Source organism: Anomaloglossus baeobatrachus, chromosome 3 (genome assembly GCF_048569485.1).
Source record: "Anomaloglossus baeobatrachus isolate aAnoBae1 chromosome 3, aAnoBae1.hap1, whole genome shotgun sequence".
In the NCBI taxonomy this organism is placed as follows: Eukaryota; Metazoa; Chordata; class Amphibia; order Anura; family Aromobatidae; genus Anomaloglossus; species Anomaloglossus baeobatrachus.
Window position 1 is genome coordinate 197,165,836 of NC_134355.1, and position 21,139 is coordinate 197,186,974.

General features: G+C 44.5%; 1 protein-coding gene across 1 annotated transcript in view; it reads left to right on the forward strand.

Moving 5' to 3' along the window:
• CNKSR3 (CNKSR family member 3) overlaps positions 1-21,139 on the forward strand; it is a 187,065-nt gene that overhangs the window by 56,704 nt on the left and 109,222 nt on the right. Inside the window, exon 2 of the mRNA XM_075339683.1 lies at positions 18,182-18,345. Within this exon, the coding sequence (XP_075195798.1) occupies positions 18,182-18,345 (164 nt within the window). The remainder of the gene's footprint in view (positions 1-18,181; positions 18,346-21,139) is intronic.

Below are 21,139 nucleotides of genomic sequence, written 5' to 3' on the forward strand. Positions count from 1 at the left end.
AGCTCCATATTAGGGGAAACATTCCTTCCCGACCCCACATACGGCAATCAGACTAGTTCCCTGGATCAACGCCCCATCGCAGAATCTAGTGCATACATGTATAGGTAGAAAGTTAAACACTGAATTAGCACGTGCATTGTCACTCAGTAGGATTGACTATACATTTACATTCATTTGAAAGTTTTTTTGAAAAGCTATTAATGGCTGAACTATAGCTAATTCTCTCTGGAGTTAGGCGTGGAGTGTACACCTAAATCCAGAAAGGGTTTACAAAAAGCAGGGCTTGCAATATTGAGTTTCATATAATATTTCCAATCTACACCTCCTAATGGCTGCTGCGTACAGCTGTTCAAAACTTAGCTGAGGAAAAGAAATGACTACGACTACGACTGACAAAAGGGTGAAGTCAGTCAACAGTGTTTATTTCTGGTTCTTTTATATGAAAAGGAAATGTATAAAAACAAGTGTTAGTTCAATTTAAAGCAAGTCTTAAAATATAAAGAGTTATTCCCATCTCCAAGATTCTACCCTAATATGTAAAGGTGTAATAATAATATTAGCAAATACCTCCAATTAGAAATGTAGTATAGTTCTCCTGATATAGCCATGCCTCTTACCTCATGTGCAGGGCATAACAGGACCTTAGGCATCCATGGATAGGATCAAGCATATAGTCACAGTTAGTTGCTAGTGGTCATAACTATGGATACCTAAGGTTCTGTAATGCTCTGCACATGAGGTAAGCAACAGTGAATCAGGAGATCTATACTGCATTTCTATTCTTGAGAATTTTGGTGCTGTCTGTTTTACCTTTTTTTTGCCACTATCATAAACACACATCCAAGTACCCTATAGATGACATCTTGCCAAATTGTTCCCATCCCTTTTGTCGTCATAAAGTGCAGTTGCAATGATGAGATTTCATGCCCACAGCTCGTCTCTGTAGACTTCCCTCTTCTCTGTCTTCAGCACCACTTCCCGACACAGTGCCCTGTAGGCCTAAGCCACACGGCGTGAAAATCGGAGCGAGTGGAATGCGATGTTTTATCGCATTCCACTCGGACCAATATTAGCCTGTGTGCCAGCACCCATGAGCAATATTATGGGTGCAAGTCTTGTTTCTTTCGCACCCATTCAAGTCTATGGGGCAAGAGAAAAATCGCACTGCACTCGCAGTACACTGGTATACCGCGAGTGCAGGGCGAGAATGGCAACAGCCAGCAACGGAGGAGAGAGGGAGGTTAATCCCTCCCTCCCCTCTGCAGTGCCAGCCCGCCCCTCCGGAGAGCCAGCCCGCCCCTCCTTAGAGCCAGTCCGCCTCCCGCAGCTGAGGTCCGATCGCATGATCGGACCTCAGTCGCAGTGACACTCGCATGACACTCGGCTCTGCTGTGCTGCCAGCATCAGCCAAGTGTCATGCGAGGATTGCAGTAGATCCCCGTGTGGCCCTGGCCTAAAAATAAAAGTATCTTTAGGGTATGTGCACATAACTCCCCTCTCCAAAATATCACCCCACGCTATCCCTCTGCCATATATCCCCCCCACACATACACACCTTGTCACAGGTTGCAACACTGGATAACCTGGATGGTGCATAAGTAGCCCAATCAAGTTCCAAAGAAATTCAAGCTGTCCTGCATTATCAGGGTGCATCAGTGTCAGCGTGATCTATCCTTTGACATTAGAATGAAATTAAATGCTATGGCAGGAGATCCAGGATGACTCCACTGCTGACACAGGGACATAAAAAAGCTAGACTGCAGTTGACCCATCCTTCTACTGTTTACCTAAAATGGAATGAGGCCTACAAAAAAAAGAACACTGTACCTACACTCAGATATGGTGGAGGTTCAAAGATTTTTGGGGGTTGTTTTACTGCCTCTGGCCCTGGATGCCTTGACTGCATGCAAGGCGTCATGAAATCTGAAGATTACCAGAGGATTTTAGGGTTACTTCACACACAGCGAGATCGCTACTGAGATCGCTGCTGAGTCATGTTTTTTGTGACCTCATTAGCGATCTCGCTGTGTGTGACACTGAGCAGCGATCTGGCCCCTGCTGTGAGATCGCTGCTCGTTACACACAGCCCTGGTTCGTTTTTTTATTGTTGCTCTCCCGCTGATAAGCACACATCGCTGTGTGTGACAGCGAGATAGCAACAATCCTGAATGTGCAGGGAGCAGGAGCCGGCGTCTGACAGCCTGCGGTAAGCTGTAATCAAGGTAAACATCGGGTAACCAAGGTGGTTACCCGATATTTACCTTCGTTACCAGCCTCTGCAGCTCTCACGCTGCCAGTAGAAAAATAAAAAGGATTGTGCACCGCACTGCTTACCTATACTGGAGGTAGTGTGATGTTCCTGTCCCAAACACAGTTCAGTGTGAAGTTTCCTTGATTACATCCATGTGCTTTCAGATGTCACAGCAAAGCATTTTGTCTAATCTTGATGGATCCAACAAAGTCCCTTATCGAGGTGCTATTGCCCAATTTAAACAAGTATATCCATAGAACAAAATGAGACAGGGCAGCACTCACCGATATCCTGGGACTATTTTATTTTTCAATGCTGACAGGTGAGACGGACATGAGGGAATGCAGGGATGGGATACCGTCGTCCTCGTGCTCCCCTCCCTGCATTCCCTCATGTCCGTCTCACCTGTCAGCATTGAAAAATAAAATAGTCCCAGGATATCGGTGAGTGCTGCCCTGTCTCATTTTGTTCTATTCTCACGCTGCCAGTGCCGGCTCCTGCTCCCTGCACACGCTAAGCTAAGCGGTGTGCGCTGGTAACTAAGGTAAACATCGGGTAACCATACCCGATGCTTACCTTAGTTACCAGTGTCCGCAGCTTCCAGACGCCGACTCCGTGCAAGCGCAGCGTCGCTTGCACGTCGTTGCTGGCTGGGGGCTGGTCACTGGTCGCTGGTGAGATCTGCCTGTTTGACAGCTCACCAGCGACCATGTAGCGATGCCGCAGCGATCCTGTCCAGGTCAGATCGCTGGTGGGATCGCTGCTGCGTCGCTAAAGTGTGAAGGTACCCTTAGGCTGCAATGTAGTAGCCAGTGTCAGAAAGCTGAGTGTGTGGCCTAGGTCATGGATCTTGCAGCAGGACAATGACCCCAAACAAACTTCAAGAGGCACCCAGCAATGGATGGAAACAAAGCGCTGGAGAGTTCTGAAGTGGCAGAAATGAGTCCAGATCTAAATCCCATTGCACTCCTGTGGAGAGATCTTAAAATTGCTGTTGGGAGAAGGCGCTCTTCCAATATGAGGGACCTGGAGCAGTTTACAAAAGAGGAATGATCCAAACTTCCAGTTGAGGTGTAAGAAGCTTGCTGATGGTTATAGGAAATGATTTACTGTAGTTATTTATTAAAAAGGGCATGCAACAAAATCTTAAACTGAGGGTGCCAACAATTTTGTCCGGCCCATTTTTTGAGTTTTGTGTGAAATTATGTCCAATAAGCAATTTTTTATCTGGTGTTTTTTTTTGTGTAAATATGTGTATAACACAACATGTTTAACTGCAACAATTTTCTGGGATATTTCATTTTCTCAAACAATTTCAAGGGTGCCAAAACTTTCGGCCATGACTGTATGTGTCAATAATCATATGTTTATTTTGTAGTTTCGACTTCAGTTGGAGATCCCTTGTCTTTTCGACTGTTTATAATGGTTTACAGATACCTGTTTACATGACGAATAATAAACTATTTTTAGATCCCCCCATAAAAGACTCAATTGATAAATGTTCGATGTCAGATCAAAAAGATGTCTACTGTATAAATTAAAATTTTTGTAAAATGCATTTTCAATCATTTTTAGTAATGTATTTATTTCTATCCATATCACAATCTTTATTAAAAAAACTAATGCGTAATCTTGCAGTTTTCACACAGTCCATTATCAACACTGAACAGACTGTATCTCCTGTGTTGTAACATCTAATGAGTCTGTGCAGAAGTCATTGTGAAGGGAGGAGGAGGAGGAGAGCTGTGAGATTGCTTATTGTGATAGAATTGTGTATATAGGTGTTACCTATCATTGTAAGCCTCTGACAAGAAACCTTGCTGAAAACTATTCCTGAAAGGACATGGTTTTGTCTAATGAAGCCCTTGTGGCCACTGTGAAAATTGCAAGGCTACTAATTTTTTATTTATTTATTTAAAAAAAAAAACATTGGCAACAATTTAAAAAAACAAAACAAAAAAAAACCACCAAAACACCAAACAAAACACATGTAACACAATAAACCTGATTAAAACAGAAGGTAATTTAGTAATGACAGGCTAGGTTCAAATCCCACCAAAGACAATGTCTTCAAGGAGTTAGTGTGGGTCTTCCCCATACTCCAAAGACACACTGATCGGGAATATAGTGAGTAAAATAGGATGAAAAAAAGTCACAACTGGAACTTTTTCTACTATGTTACATGAAATTGAATAGCTCATCTAAGCTTTCCTTTCCCGTGTTCTGTCGATGTGAATACTGTCAATTTTGATAGATAGATACAGTGCCTACAAGTAGTATTCAACCCCTTGCAGATTTAGCAGGTTTACACATTCGGAATTAACTTGGCATTGTGACATTTGGACTGTAGATCAGCCTGGAAGTGTGAAATGCACTGCAGCAAAAAAGAATGTTATTTCTTTTTTTATTTTTTTTTTAAATTGTGAAAAGTTTATTCAGAGGGTCATTTATTATTCAACCCCTCAAACCACAAGAATTCTGTTTGGTTCCCCTAAAGTATTAAGAAGTATTTCAGGCACAAAGAACAATGAGCTTCACATGTTTGGATTAATTATCTCTTTTTCCAGCCTTTTCTGACTAATTAAGACCCTTCCCAAACTTGTGAGCAGCACTCATACTTGGTCAACATGGGAAAGACAAAGGAGCATTCCAAGGCCATCAGATACAAGATCGTGGAGGGTCACAAGGCTGGCAAGGGGTACAAAACCCTTTCCAAGGAGTTGGGCCTACCTGTCTCCACTGTTGGGAGCATCATCCGGAAGTGGAAGGCTTATGGAACTACTGTTAGCCTTCCACGGCCTGGACAGCCTTTGAAAGTTTCCACCCGTGCCGAGGCCATGCTTGTCCGAAGAGTCAAGGCTAACCCAAGGACAACAAGGAAGGAGCTCCGGGAAGATCTCATGGCAGTGGGGACATTGGTTTCAGTCAATACCATAAGTAATGTACTCCACCGCAATGGTCTCCGTTCCAGACGAGCCCGTAAGGTACCTTTACTTTCAAAGCGTCATGTCAAGGCTCGTCTACAGTTTGCTCATGATCTCTTGGAGGACTCTGAGACAGACTGGTTCAAGGTTCTCTGGTCTGATGAGACCAAGATCGAGATCTTTGGTGCCAACCACACACATGACGTTTGGAGACTGGATGGCACTGCATACGACCCCAAGAATACCATCCCTACAGTCAAGCATGGTGGTGGCAGCATCATGCTGTGGGGCTGTTTCTCAGCCAAGGGGCCTGGCTATCTGGTCCGCATCCATGGGAAGATGGATATCACGGCCTACCTGGAGATTTTGGCCAAGAACCTCCGCTCCTCCATCAAGGATCTTAAGATGGGTCGTCATTTCATCTTCCAACAAGACAACGACCCAAAGCACACAGCCAAGAAAACCAAGGCCTGGTTCAAGAGGGAAAAAATCAAGGTGTTGCAGTGGCCTAGTCAGTCTCCTGACCTTAACCCAATTGAAAACTTGTGGAAGGAGCTCAAGATTAAAGTCCACATGAGACACCCAAAGAACCTAGACAACTTGGAGAAGATCTGCATGGAGGAGTGGGCCAAGATAACTCCAGAGACCTGTGCCGGCCTGATCAGGTCTTATAAAAGACGCTTATTAGCTGTAATTGCAAACAAGGGTTATTCCATAAAATATTAAACCTAGGGGTTGAATAATAATTGACCCACACTTTTATGTTGAAAATTTATTAAAATTTAACTGAGCAACATAACTTGTTGGTTTGTAAGATTTATGCATCTGTTAATAAATCCTGCTCTTGTTTGAAGTTTGAAGGCTCCAACTTATTTGCATCTTATCAAACCTGCTAAATCTGCAGGGGGTTGAATACTACTTATAGGCACTGTATAAGCATTTCTTCACATTTCGTTAAATTGCCAAATGTACCAGTGGACCCCGGGTGCACCCAGTGCATTAGAAATAGGAGTTCTTTTGGCACACCCTGATACAGTATATGTTGGAATAACATTTTACTTTCCTGTATAGAAAAGCATAGTATGCTATACTTATAGAAGGGAACACCTAAAACTATAACATGTAGTGTACTAATGGTGGCATCCTTTGTAGGCTGCCTTTGGAGGTATACATCAGGGAATGATCCCTACACCCTAGAGGTCATTTGTCGCTGATTCAATAGACAGCACAACTCCTTCTAATTAGTTGTGTTAGTAAAGCAAGCCTACAATAAAGTGTGTTTCTGGTGGGAGTTTAGGGTAAAAATGTGTTTTGTTAAGCACGGTTAATGAATTAGAGACTGTATATCCAGCTGGTCTTGAAACTCAACTCTCTAGGATGATTTTCCTGTGTGTTAAGAGCAACCAAAAGACACAGCTGTACAAGCACGCATCCTTACAGCCTTGAACTAAAATCGCTCTGACTTTTAAATCCAAAGGAGACCGACATTCCTCATGTTTAACAAGATTATTCAGTATTTTGAGCAAACGTATGTTCTCCCTGTGTTTGTCTGGGTCTCCTCGGGGTACTCTGCTGTCCTCCCATTTTCCATGAATTCAGTGCTCTCTGCATGAACACACAAGAACTGCTATAAGGGTACCGTCTCACTAAACGACGTACCAGCGATTCCGACCACGATGTGACCTGGTCAGAATCGTTGGTGCGTCGCTACATGGTCGCTGGTGAGCTGTCAATCAGGCAGATCTCACCAGTGACCAGCCAGCAGCGACTCGTGCAAACGATGGTGCGCTTGGTGACCAAGGTAAATAACCAAGGTAGTATATTTGTATAAATTATATAAATTTATTGGCATATTTCAGAGAGAAATAAGTATGTGATCCCCTACCTACTATTAAGAGATCAGACTCCTACAGACCACTTAAATGCTCCTAATTAACTCATTACCTGCACTAAAGACAGCTGTCTTAAAATGTCACCTGTATAAACGACTCCTGTCCACAGACTCAATTAATCAGTCAGACTCTAACCTCTACAAAATGTGCAAGACCAAAGAGCGTTCTAAGGATGTCAGGGACAAGATCATAAACCTGCACAAGGCTGGAATGGGCTACAAAATCAAAAGTAAGACACTGGGTGAGAAGGAGACAACTGTTAGTGCAATAGTAAGAAAATGGAAGAAATCCAAAATGAGTGTCAATCGACATCAAACCGGGTCTCCAATGAAAATCTCACCTTGTGGGGTATCTTGGATCCTGAGGAAGTTGAGAGTTCAGCCTAAAATTACACAGGGGGAGCTTGTTAATGATCTCAAAGCAGCTAGGACCACTGTCACCAAGAAAACCATTAGTAATACATTACACCGTAAAGGATTAAAATCCTGCAGTGCCGGCAAAGTCCTACTGCTCAAGAAAGCACATGTTCAGTTCCATCTGAAGGTTGCCAATGAACACCTGGATAATCCTGAGAGTGATTGAGAGAAGGTGCTGTGGTCAGATGAGACAACAATTGAGCTTTTTGGCCTTAACTCAACTCACCATGTTTGGAGGATGAGAAATGCTGCCAAGCAACAGCCTCAAAATCTTAATGATTTAGAGATGATCTGCAAAGAGGAGTGGACCAAAATTCCTCTTAACATGTGCGAAAACCTCATCATCAACTGTAAAAAAAAGTCTGACTGCTGTGCTTGCCAACAAGGGTTTTGCCACAAAGTATTACATCTTGTTTACCAAAGGGATCAAATATTTATTTCTCTCTGAAAAATGTGAATAAATTTATATAATTTATACCAGGGGTGGGCAATTAATTTTCCCATGGGGCCGCATGAGAAATTGGGATGGTTTTAGAGGGCCGGACTAATATAATTAACTCAATTTTACCCAATACTGTATATAGTATATATAGAGTCATATGAAAATGTTTGGGCACCCCTATTAATGTTAACCTTTTTTCTTTATAACAATTTGTTTTTTTGCAACAGCTATTTCAGTTTCATATATCTAATAACTGATGGACTCAGTAATATTTCTGGATTGAACTGAGGTTTATTGTACTAACAGAAAATGTGCAAAATTTGATCCGGTGCAAAAGTATGGGCACCCTTATCAATTTCTTGATTGGAACACTCCTAACTACTTTTTACTGACTTACTAAAGCACTAAATTGGTTTTCTAACTTCATTGAGCTTTGAACTTCATAGGCAGGTGTATCCAATCATGAGAAAAGGTATTTAAGGTGGCCACTTGCAAGTTGTTCTCCTATTTGAATCTCCTATGAAGAGTGGCATCATGGGCTCCTCAAAACAACTCTCAAATGATCTGAAAACAAAGATTATTCAACATAGTTGTTCAGGGGAAGTTGTTCATCGCTATGTGTGACACCGCAGGAACGACGAACATCTCCTTACCTGCATCCAGTGACAATGAGGAAGGAAGAAGGTGGGCGGCACGTTCCGGCCGCTCATCTCCGCCCCTCCTCTGCTATAGGGCGGCCGCTTAATGACGTCGCTGTGACGGCGAACACACCTCCCCCTTGAAAGAGGGATTGTTTTGGCGGTCACAGCGACATCGCTGAACAGGTATGTGCGTGTGACGCTGCCGTAGCGATAATGTTCACTACGGCAGCGATCACCACATGTCGCACGTACGACGGGGGCGGGTGCTATCGCGTACGACGTCGCTAGCAATCGCTAGTGATGTCACAGCCTGCAAAGCACCCTTTAGGCTACATGCGCACGCTGCGTTTTTTGCTGCGTTTTTGGTGCGTTTTTGACTGCAGTTTTGTTTTCAGAACTTTCTGACATTTGACTTCCCAGCAAAGTCTATGAGAAGTCAGATTTGCTATGCGCACATTGCAGTTTATTTGTCAGCGTTTTATTTGTCAAAAGTTTGTGACAAAAAAAATCTTCATTCTGCCTGTGTTTTTGTCAACATTTGTCACAAAAACGCACCGAAAACGCAGCAAAAATGCACCTACAAAAACAAGCGGTTTTTGTGACATTTCCAGGCTCTCTCTGAGGTCTGCAACATACATCCGTGCCTCCGGTACGTGTTTGGTACGTTTTTGCACGTACCGGAGACACGGTGACCCATATTATTCTATGGGTGATGGCACACACACGTAAAATCACACGGAACGTGTATCCGTGTGATAAGTACGTGTGTGTGTTTTCCCGCACGGACAACATGTCCATTTTTGGCTGGCAGCACGCAGGCACGTACCCACTATAGTCTATGGGTCCGTGCCTGCACGGACCGCACACAGAGTATGTCCGTGTTCAGCACGTTTCGTTCATGTGCGTGTTTAAACGAGCGATCTATTATTTTTTTTCTTTTTTATTAAAGTCAGTATACTTACCTTTTTTTCTGCTGTTCTCAGTCATACTTACATTGGCGCTCGGTCTTTTTCTTCACCCGGCTCATACTTACCAATCCCCGATCACCAGCGCGGCGAGGAACAGCTGTGCCGAAAATACGCGGCTTCAATTCATTTGAAAATGCCGGCCGCTCATTAATCAATCTCGCGTATTCCCTGCTTCCCACAGGCGCCTATGATTGGTTGCAGTCAAACACGCCCCCATGCTTAGTGACAGCTGTCTCACTGCACCCAATCACAGCCGCCGGTGGGCGGGTATATACTGTGCAGTGAAAAAAATAAATAATTCATTTAAAAAACCAGCGTGCGGTCCCCCCCCATTTTTTAATCAGCCAAGATAAAGCTGAAGGCTGGTATTCTCAGGATGTGGAGCCCCACGTTATGGGGAGCCCCCCAGCCTAACAATATCAGCCAGCAGCCGCCCGGAATTGCCGCATACAATAGATGCGATAGTTCTGGGACTCTACCCGGCTCTTCCCGATTTGCCCTGGTGCGCTGGCAATCGGAGTAATAAGGAGTTAATGGCAGCACATAGCTGCCAATAAGTCCAAGATTAATCATTGCAGGCATCTATGAGACACCCCCAATGATTAACCTGCAAGTTAAAGTAAATAAACACACACAACGAAAAAAGCCTTTATTTGAAATAAAAAACAATAACAAATTCCCTCGTTCACCAATTTATTATGCCCCAAATACCCATCCATGTCTGGCGTAATCCACGGAGGTCCCACGTCACTTCCAGCTCTGCTACATGAAGGTGACAGGAGCTGCAGAAGAACACCGCCGCTCCTGTCACCTCCACGCAGCAACTGAGGTGAGTAGCGTGATCAGCTGAGCTGTCACTCAGGTTACTCGCTGCCACCGCTGGATCCTCCAACTGTGACAGCAAGTCACCCGAGTGACAGCGATGAAGTCACAGGTGAGTTGCGGTCTCGGGTGGAGGATCCAGCTAGCCATGGGTAACCTGAGTGACGGCAGCGCTATGCGCGCTGCTCACTGCAGTCACTCAGGGGATTAGCGGTCACCGGTGAGTCCTTCACGGGTGACCGCTAAACAGTACGCAACACAGACAGAGCCGCGGTATGAGGATGAAGTCGGGTGAAGTTCACCCGAGTTCATTCTCATCGTGCAACTCTGTCTGCTGTCTGCCGACATGTATCAACGACATTTTACATCACACACGGACATATCACACGGACATTTCACGTACACATACACTGACATTCCACACGCACACACGGATAGCATACGCCATCACACGGATTTCATACGTACCGGAGAAACGCCCAAAAAAAACGGAACACTGACCCGAAAAACGGACCGTGTCACACGTACGTTTTTTATGCGGAAGTGTGTTTTCGGCCCGACAAGGTGCAGTTTTGGCTGCATTTTGGCTGCAGTTTTGGCTGCAGTTTGTGAACACAAAAAGATTCAGCGTGCGCATGTAGCCTTAGGCTACATGCTCACACTGCTTTTTTTGCTGCGTTTTTGGTGCGTTTTTGGCTGCAGTTTATTTGTCAGACCTTTCTGACATCTGACTTCCCAGCAAAGTCTATGAGAAGTCAGCTTTTCTATGCGCACATTGCAGTTTATTTGTCAGCGTTTTATTTGTCAAAAGTTTGTCACAAAAACGGAGCAAAAACGCAGGTTGTGAAAAACGCACCAAAAACGCACCGAAAAAGCAGCAAAAACGCACCTATAATTACAAGCATTTTTTGTGACTTCCAGGCTCTCTCTGACAAGGTGCAGTTTTGGCTGCATTTTGCCTGCAGTTTTGGCTGCAGTTTGTGAACACAAAAAGATGCAGCGTGCGCATGTAGCCTTAAGGCTACTTTACACACTGCGATATCGGTCCCGATATCGCTAGTGTGGGTACCCGCCCCCCATCTGTTGCGCGACACGGGCATATCGCTGCCCGTGCCGCACAACATCGCCCACAGCCGTCACACATACTTACATGTCCGGCGACGTCGCTGTGACCGGCGAACCGCCTCCTTTCTAAGGGGGCGGTCCGTGCGGCGTCACAGCGACGTCACTGAAACGTCACTGAACCGCCGCCCAATAGCAGCGGAGGGGCGGAGATGAGCGGGACGTAACATCCCGCCCACCTCCTTCCTTCCGCATAGCGGCCGGGAGGCAGGTAAGGGGAGCTTCCTCGTTCCTGCGGCGTCACACGGAGCGATGTGTGCTGCCGCAGGAACGAGGTACAATCTCGTTACTGCTGCAGTAACGAGATTTGAGAATGGACCCCCGTGTCGCCGATTAGCGATTTTGCACGTTTTTGCAACGATGCAAAATCGCTTATCGATGTCACACGCAACGGCATCGCTAATGCGGCCGGATGTGCGTCACGAATTCCGTGACCCCAACGACTCCGCATTAGCGATGTCGTAGCGTGTAAAGCCCGCTTTAGGCTACATGCGCACGCTGCTTCTTTTTCAAGTTCACAAACTGCAGCCAAAACTGCACCTTGTCAGAGAGAGCCTGGAAATGTCACAAAAAATGTAGGTGCTTTTTTGGTGCGTTTTTGCTGCTTTTTTGGTGCGTTTTTCGCTGCAGTTTTGTCAACAATTGTTTCATGCATTTTTCAGTTCAAACAAGCCCATAAAGCTTGTTGAATTGAAAAAAAAAAATTAGAAATAAATAAATAATTAAAAAAAAACTGGCGTGCGGTCCCCCCCAATTTTAATGCCAGCCAGATAAAGCCATACGGCTGAAGGCTGGTATTCTCAGGATGGGGAGCTCCACGTTATGGGTAGCCCCCCAGCCTAACAATATCAGTCAGCAGCCGCCCAGAATGGCCGCATCCATTAGATGCGGCTGTTCTGGGACTGTACCCGGCTCTTCCCGATTTACCCTGGTGCGTTGGCAAATCGGGGTAATTAGGAGTTATTGGCAGCCCATAGCTGCCAATAAGTCCTAGATTAATCATGTCAGGCGTCTCCCCGAGATTCCTTCCATGATTAATCTGTAAATTACAGTAAATAAACACACACACCCGAACAATCCTTTATTAGAAATAAAAAACACAAACACATTCCCTCATTCATTACCAATTTATTAACCCCGACAAAGCCCTCCATGTCCGGTGTAATCCAGGATGGTCCAGCGTCGCTTCCAGCTCTGCTGCATGGAGGTGACCGGAGAAGCAGCAGACACCGCCGCTCCTGTCACCTCCACACAGCAACTAAAGACAGCCGCACGATCAGCTTAGCTGTCACTGAGGTTACCCGCGGCCACCGCTGAATCCAGCGGTGGCCGCGAGTAACCTCAGTGACAGCTCAGCTGATCGCTCTACTTAGTGGAGCTGACAGGAGCGTGGAGGACGGGACTTTCAGCGGTGGCGGTGGCAGTGGGGTCCTTCATCTCCCCTGTGCGGGGACAGCGGTACTTCGGGGAACACGTGGAGGATGGGACTATCAGCGGCGGCAGCGAGAGGGGGATGGACATTGGCAGCTGAAAACATTGATTTTTCCCTCTCGCTGTCGCCGCTGCTGATAGTCCCCGTCCTCCACATCATCTCCCCTGGGGACAGCGGTACTTCGGGGAACACGTGGAGGACGGGACGGGACGGGACGGGACCACTTGCCTGACTCACTTCCTGACAAATCACCTGCGTTTTTGGTACCAAAAACGCAGGTAAAAGGCAGGTAAAATGCACCACTTTTGATTAGCATGCATTTTTCCTGCGTTTTTGATGCCCTCATTGATTTCAATGGGTGACAAATGTTGACAAAAACGCAGGAAGAATGAACATGCTGCATTTTTTTTGTCACAAAAGTTTGACAAAAACAACGCTGACAAATAAACTGCAATGTGCGCATGACAAATCTGACTTCTCATAGACTTTGCTGGGAAGTCAGATGTCAGAAAGTTCTGCTGACAAAACTGCAGCCAAAAAAGCAGCAAAAAATGCAGCGTGCGCATGTAGCCTTAGGCTACATGCGCACGCTGCATCTTTTTGTGTTCACAAACTGCAGCCAAAACTGCAGCCAAAACTGCAGGCAAAATGCAGCCAAAACTGCACCTTGTCAGAGAGAGCCTGGAAATGTCACAAAAAACGCATCTAATTTTTGGTGCGTTTTTCACACCCTGCGTTTTTGCTGCGTTTTTGTGACAAATGTTGACAAAAACGCAGGAAGAATGAACATGCTGCATTTTATTTGTCACAAACCTTTGACAAATAAGTCGCTGACAAATAAACTGCAACGTGCGCATAAGAAATCTGACTTCTCATAGACTTTGCTGGGAAGTCAAATGTCAGAAAGTTCTGACAACAAAACTGCAGCCAAAAAAGCAGCAAAAAAGCAGGAAAAAAAGCAGCGTGCGCATGTAGCCTAAGGCTCTGGTAGGCACTGACAGGGACGCAGTGAAGAGGAACACACAGGTTTCTAAGTCCAAAACTCTGTTTTAGACCCGCAACACACATCCGTTTTTTTTGTACGTGTGCGGTACGTATTTGCACGTACCGGAGACACGTACACACGGAGACCCATGTTATTCAATGGTAGATGGCACACACACGTAAAATCACACGGAACGTGTGTCCGTGTCGTAAGTACGTGTGTGCGCTTTTCTACACGGACGACATGTTCGTTTTTGGCCGGCAGCACGCAGGCACGGACCCGCTTTAGTCTATGGGTCCGTGCCTGCACGGACCGCACACTGAGTATGTCCGTGTTCAGCACGTATCATCCGTGTCCGTTTTTAATCACAAAATCTGAAACACTTGTTACCAATCTATCAGGTCAATTGATGGCAAACAAAAACACCAGGATCTCATGATGAATGATTAACAACGTTAATTGGGTAAGAATGCGGGCCTTTATAAATGGACAGCACACGTACGTATTTTATGTCAATACGGACATTCCACACGCACACGGCTCGCATACGCCATCACACGGATGCCATACGTACCGGAGAAATATCTAACTAACCTTGCAGCAACATAATCCATCTGAACTTTAGCTGTAGCTACTGAAACTGGATAGGCGGTATTGTTCACTGACATCAAGGGTTTTAATATTTAAAGCGTTTTTAGTGATATCACTAATGCGTGTTCCCTGCCCCTAGTAATATACTTACCAGTCGCCGTCTTTTGCTCTTCCCAGCACCCCTCCGATCCCTCTGTGCTGTATTGTGACTGCACCTGACTGACCAGACGGCAGAGGTAACGGTTAGGCCAGAATCACACTTGCTAGTGCCTCGCGTGTTTCTCGCGCGAGTCTCTCATGGTAGAACCCGGCATGGCCGCACACTATGCATACAGGAGCGTCTGAGCTGCATAGAGATATATGCAACCGACTCGCTCCTGTCAGGGGAGTGTGCGGCCAAGCCGGGTTCTACCATGAGTGACTCGCGCGAGAAACACGCGAGGCACTAGCAAGTGTGATTCTGGCCTTACAAGCACTCAGTGTAACTACACGAGAGCCTCGTTCTTGTTCTCATATGCTTACATTGAGAAGTGACCTCCTAATATTCCAGTACACATTGGAGCGATCCAGCAGATCTTAAACAGCAGAAGATGACCTGAGAGGAGCCGAGGGCAGAAGTTTTTTTTACAGGGGACATGGATTAGTGATACCACCCCAGTGGTGAAGTGAAAAAAAAACCACTGGATTGGTGCTTAAAGGCACATAGCTAAATGCTCAGTGTCATAATACCGTGTTTCCCCAAAAATAAGGCTGGGTCTTATATTATTTTTGGCTCTGAAAGATGTGCTAGAACTTATTTTCAGGGGATGTCTTCTATTTTTTTATCGATGTATGTTGCCCATTGTGTTGCTCTAAGCCTTGGAAAATGTATAGTCGCGAGCCCGCTTTTAGTAAAAAAAAATAAAGAATATTCTCTTGCGGTGTCAGTGATTTAGTCAGACTGCTGTATTCCTTGCCCGATGATCGCATCACCTTCCTCAGACTGGCCATCTACTCTCCTGACCTGAGCGTGACCACTGTATAGAAATACTAGCTCAGGTCAGTAGAGCCGCCAACTAGTCGATGCGATCGTCGGGTGATATAGCAGTCTGACTGAATCACTGACACCAGTACAGAGGGGTGGGCGGGGGAAGGAGTGAATATTCATTTTGTATTAAAAGCGGGTGTGACTATACATTTTCCAGGGTTTACAGTAACATAATGAGGCAACATAAAGCAATAAAAGTTACATATCCTGAAAGGGCTGCACAAGCCTTGTTTCAGGATACTAATAGTATCATGAACTGCAATTAGGGAATATTTTTGGAGTAGGGCTTATATTTTAAGCATACTCTGAAATGGACGAAAAATCCTGGTATCACCTTTTTTTCAGAGTAGGTCCCATTTGCAGGTAAACAGATTTTGGTGTGCACTTCACCTAAAGTATTATTTCTTTAGTTTAATGGATATTATTTAGTTCAAGAATACACTACAAATGCTTCCATGTACTTTAAGATGACAACATTGACTTATTGACCAGTTGTCAGATTTTGCAACATATGTGTGGTCCTTTTGCTTTAAGGCCCTGTCACACACAGAGATAAATCTGCGGCAGATCTGTGGTTGCAGTGAAATTGTGGACAATCAGTGGCAGGTTTGTGGATGTGTACCAATGGAACAATATGTCCATGATTTCACTGCAACCACAGATCTGCCAAAGATTTATCTCTGTGTGACGGGGCCTTTACTTGACTCCTGCACAGATCAATCCTGCATTTCTTACAGGTTTACTTAATGCAATGTTGAAAATCATGAGAAAAGTAAGTATAGTGTAGGTGGGTTAAAGGGCACCTCTAGAATCAACCTTCCTATATCATCTATATGTATATGCGTGTCATAGATAGCTGAATAAAATGATATCTTGATATCTATGATTCATTGACTATTTCCAGAGAAATCCTTATTTTTTAAATATGTAAATGAGATGTTAACATCTATGGGCTGGACACAGATATCCCTGAGAATCTGCCTCGGAGCTTATTTTAAATGAAAGTGGGCATTATCAGTGAGACATGTAATGACTGACCGCTATAATCATACTCAGAACTTATTTTTGCTTTATTACATAAACACCTCTGCATCTGTAGCTATCGTCTCATAGTGCTTTCAGCACTGCAGTAGACCTATTCCTGATTTCCACTCACACTTCTTCAGCTAATCAGCTTCCATCTCACAGACAGCCAGTGTGGGGGGAGGGTCAGCTCTGCTGTACTCTCTTTTCTCCCACACTAGCTATGTAAGATGGCAAGTAAAGAAGTATTAGTTGAAGTCAAGCAGACCTTTACAGGTGGGCCGACAGCAGAAAAAGAGCAATTCAACTGCAAATGTGTTTCTAGTGAGACAAACCTCAGCTCTGCTGTACTATGTTAGTTTTAATCCTACAAAGCTCTTTAGTGAGATCAGGGCTGCAGACTGTCAGTCATTACATGTCTCACTTTGGTAGTGACCCCTCTCATTTAAAATAGCACTGGAGGCAGATTCTCATCAACATCTGTGTCCGGCCCATAGATCTTAATAGCTCATTTACATATTTAAAAAAAATGTGGGTTTTTTTGGAATAAGACAATGGATCGCAGCTGTCAAGGTATGATTTTATTCAGCTTCCTATGACCTACATGCCCATATAGACGGCTTGGTGGATAGATCTATTCCTGACAGATTCCCTTTAAGCTGTATTTACATATATTCCTCAGTCAGGAGTTTAGCTCTTCCTGCTTTCAAGATAAGCCTGGATAAATTGGAATGACAAAACCAGATTGTTCTTATATGTCCCTCCATTGCTATGAATGTCCATAGCTCCTCAAAACTGTAAAAACCTTTGTATGCAAACAAACATCCAGATAAAGATGTACATTTTTCCTCTCTTTTGATTCTATAGTTTTTTCAGATATAGAGGAACAACAACTACTTTAAACTATTAGTCCCAAAAAAAACCCTGTTAGTTCTGCTGACTTGTGTTTTTGGTAATCCTTGCATTCTTCTTGAAGCGTCTTCTGTTATTCTTCCTGGAACTATATATGAATCATTTAATCTTGTAGACTTTGATCCGTCACGGCAGGGTCCTCTCTCCTCCTGTAGACTGTGATCCCTCGCGGGCAGGGTCCTCCTCCTGTAGACTGTGATCCCTCGCGGGCAGGGTCCTCCTCCTGTAGACTGTGAGCCCTCGCGGGCAGGGTCCTCCTCCTGTAAACTGTGAGCCCTTGCGGGCAGTGTCCTCTCTCCTCCTGTAGACTGTGAGCCCTTGCGGGCAGGGTCCTCCTCATCCTGTAGACTGTGAGCCCTCACGGGCAGGTTCCTGTCTCCTCCTGTAGACTGTCATCCCTCGCGGGCAGGGTCCTCCCTCCTGTAGACTGTAATCCCTCGCGGGCAGGGTCCTCTCTCCTCCTGTACCAGTCTGTGCCTTGTTTTGTTTATGATTATTGTACTTGTCCCTACTATGTGTACCCCTTTTCACATGTAAAGTACCATGGAAGAAGTGGTGCTATAATAATAATAATAATAATAACAACATTTGGCTCTACCATTAGTCTTGACAATAGGATGTGTTTACGCCAGTTTTACCTCTAGACAAATCTGGTTATAGTTGTTTTTATAATTTGTTATACATTTTTCATCGTTGGAAATATTGTAAACTTTTTCTATTTTTTTTTTTTTAGGATTAGATGACTCGTTGCAGCTGTATGTTTCCAGTGTAGAAAAGGAGAAGATTAATGGTGAACAGCTACTAAAGATATCTCACCAGGACCTGGAGGAACTTGGAGTGACACGAATTGGTCATCAGGAACTTGTTCTTGAGGCTGTTGATCTTCTCTGTGCCTTGGTGAGTAATGAAATGCATTTCATTTATAGCTTCATTAGTCTATATGAGTATGGCAGTGGTTGTTTTCGCACCGGTCTTGATGAGGGAGCCTGGTGGATGTAAGGTGCCTGATTCTTTAAGAGGCACATACCTCTAAATGGACCACATACGGTATGTCTGAGTAGTGGCATGCTTCTCCCCACACCTTGTGGTGTAAGAACTGCTACCGTTTGTCATGAATTTGACAAGCGGTGGTCACCATTCCTCCGTTCTCGACCAGCTACACACACTTTGTTGTAGCTGGGCAAAAATGGCATGAAAAAGACAAAACGCGTTAAAAAAATGTGCAACTTTTCAAAGATATTTATGTCAGTCAGACCTATGTCTGAAAATTGCCTCTAGTTTAGTAATACAAAGTGCATAGGAGACGTTTGTTAAAGGGGTTCTCCTGTGAAAACAATCCATCTTTCCTGTGGTAGGTGATATCGTTCTGATTGTTGGGGGCTAAAATGCTGGGACCCAAACCTAACAGCAGAATGAGGAATGTTGTCACCACAAAAGCTCCAAAAAAAGCAATGCGCGACAGCAAATCCAAAATCTCAGACTTTGCTGAGGAAGGAAAAGCATGCAGTTTGTGGCGAGTGAAAGGTCACCACAAACTGCACCAAAAACACATTAAAAAACTGCAGCATGCGCATAGGGCTTAAGACGTGGGAGGTGTTTATTCGGAGTTACAGCGGGTGTGCTTTATCTACTGACATTCGCCTATTCATGTGAACTCCACCTTAAGGTGGTGTCACACATAGCAACAACGACAACGACGTCGCTGCTAAGTCACCATTTTCTGTGACGTAGCAGCGACGTCCCGTTGCTGTGTGTGACATCCAGCAACGACCTGGCCCATGCTGTGAGGTCGCCGGTCGTTGCTGAATGTCCTGCTTCATTTTTTGCTCGTCGCTCTCCCGCGGTGAAGCACACATCGCTGTGTGTGACAGCGAGAGAGCGGTGAACTGAAGCGAGCAGGGAGCCGGCGTCTGGCAGTCTGCGGTAAGCTGTAACCACGGTAAACATCTGGTAACCAAGAAGCCCTTTCCTTGGTTACTCGATATTTACCTTAGTTACTAGCGTCCGCCGCTCTCACGCTGCCAGTCCCGACTCCCTGCTCCCTGCACACGTAGCTGGAGTGCACATCCGGTAATTAACCCGATGTGTACTCTGGTTAGGAGTGCAGGGAATAGGGAGCCGGCACTGGCAGCGGGAAAGCGGCGGACGCTAGTAACTAAGGTAAATATCGGGTAACCAAGAGAAGTGCTTTCCTTGGTTACCCAATATTTACCTTAGTTACACTTCCACGCGTCGCTGCTGGCTGGGGGCTGGTCATTGGTCGCTGGTGAGATCTGCCTGTTTGACAGCTCACCAGCGACCATTTAACGATGCAGCAGCGATCCTGATAAGGTCAGATCGCTGGGTGTGATCGCTGCTGCATCGCTAAAGTGTGACACCACCTTTAGAGTTAGGGCTCATTCAGATGATTGCATTAAATGTTTGGGTGCTGTCTGTATACTCAACTGATAACACAGGTGCAATACACTAACCAATGCAAATCATTGTGGTAGTTCACATGAACATGTTATACATGATGGCTTACACTACTTTAATGTGTATTCTTGATCAGACTCGCACATTATAAGTCAATGGGTGCATAAAACTTGATCACAGAGGAGTTACTATCCTGTATGTCATGCATTTTTCCTGAATAAGTTGCAATTAGTAACACAGGAAACTGTATTTGGCTTTTATTAAATTATTTATGTAAAAAACTGGTGAACAAAACGGACAAAAGCTACTTGATTGCAAATTATGGATGGACACACGGATGGCATACATTGCATATAAATGACAATACTGATGAAATCGTCATTTTTTCTACATGTAAAACGGATGATTTTCCATACGCTCTTGTGCACCTAATCTTAGTGAGACACAGGTGCTGAGCTGACCGTTTCACTGCCATCATCTGTGCTCCAAATGATATTAATGCAGCTAAAGGCAGGCATATATACAAGGGAAAAGCAGGTTTAGAAGCTACTTATGTGCAATTTTTTACAGGGCTTATGAAAAATCTAATAAAGTGATTTACAAAGTTTCATAATTTTTCACAAAGGACAAAATGACATATTTATAATTTCAAATAGTTTAGTTTGTCTTTGAGTTAACCCTGCAGTTAGTTCCAGGATGGTGCATGTGAATAGGGCTTTAAAAGCTAGGGGAAAACACAGTATGTCACTTCTGCTGCCAATATGACATCGATTTCCACCACGGATATTATCGTTTGCAAAGTATAAGGTAATGGTCCTTGTAAATCCACACCAAATGTTGCATTGGATTCACTACAGATTAGCTGCTAAGTTGACTTTACAAATATTCTGCAGTGTGTGACTTCTGATAAGTTGTACATGACCCGTACCTGTCCCAGACCATTGGCTGGTTGGCCTTGGAGCATGCACAGTGAACACACATCACAACCAGCAAGAATACTTATGATGACTGTACAAGTGTACGTCCAGAAAAGCCTAATGTGCCCTTAAGATACTGACTTACGGCATGGACCTGCTTTCTGATGTAATCATGGAGTGAATCATAGCGGCAGACATACTCGGTGACCTCTCCACATGTGATAGGAAAGAATGTCCATCAATTCCATTCTCATTACAAAATCACATTCCCATCTTTTCTCACACTCACTTTTTACTGTCTGCTCAGTTTTTTGTTTTTTTTTTAATAGAAGCAACTTTTATTATGTAAAATATGAAGT